The sequence below is a fragment of the Buceros rhinoceros genome, unplaced genomic scaffold (genome assembly GCF_000710305.1).
Source record: "Buceros rhinoceros silvestris isolate BGI_N320 unplaced genomic scaffold, ASM71030v1 scaffold18937, whole genome shotgun sequence".
Taxonomy (NCBI): domain Eukaryota; kingdom Metazoa; phylum Chordata; class Aves; order Bucerotiformes; family Bucerotidae; genus Buceros; species Buceros rhinoceros.
The window spans coordinates 28,301-28,530 of record NW_010421789.1 but is presented as its reverse complement, the minus strand read 5'-3'; the positions used below and the strand labels follow the sequence as shown (position 1 = coordinate 28,530).

The 230-nt window shown below is 69.6% G+C and overlaps 1 protein-coding gene across 1 annotated transcript in view; it reads left to right on the top strand.

Annotated features, from left to right (window-relative positions):
* Nucleotides 1-4: 4 nt before the first annotated feature.
* The window catches only part of LOC104496669 (histamine H3 receptor-like), a gene marked incomplete at its 5' end in the record, with an annotated part of 3,640 nt that continues 3,414 nt past the window's right edge, over nucleotides 5-230 (top strand). Inside the window, 2 exons of the mRNA XM_010139826.1 lie at nucleotides 5-80; nucleotides 160-228. Coding sequence (XP_010138128.1) covers nucleotides 5-80; nucleotides 160-228 — 145 coding nt within the window. The remainder of the gene's footprint in view (nucleotides 81-159; nucleotides 229-230) is intronic.

The window sequence follows — 230 nt, the reverse complement described above, 5'->3', positions numbered from 1 at the left end:
GGCGTTCGTGGTGGACCGGAGCCTCCGCACGCAGGGCCACTTCTTCTTCCTCAACCTTGCCATCGCCGACCTCCTGGTGGGTGAGTTGCGGGGCGCCGGGAGGGGCGGAGGGTTGCGGTCCGCGGCCCGGCACGTGTCACCGCCGAGCCCTGTCCGCAGGCGGTTTCTGCATCCCCCTCTACATCCCCTACGTGCTGACAGGCGAGTGGAGACTCGGCCGGGGCTTGTGT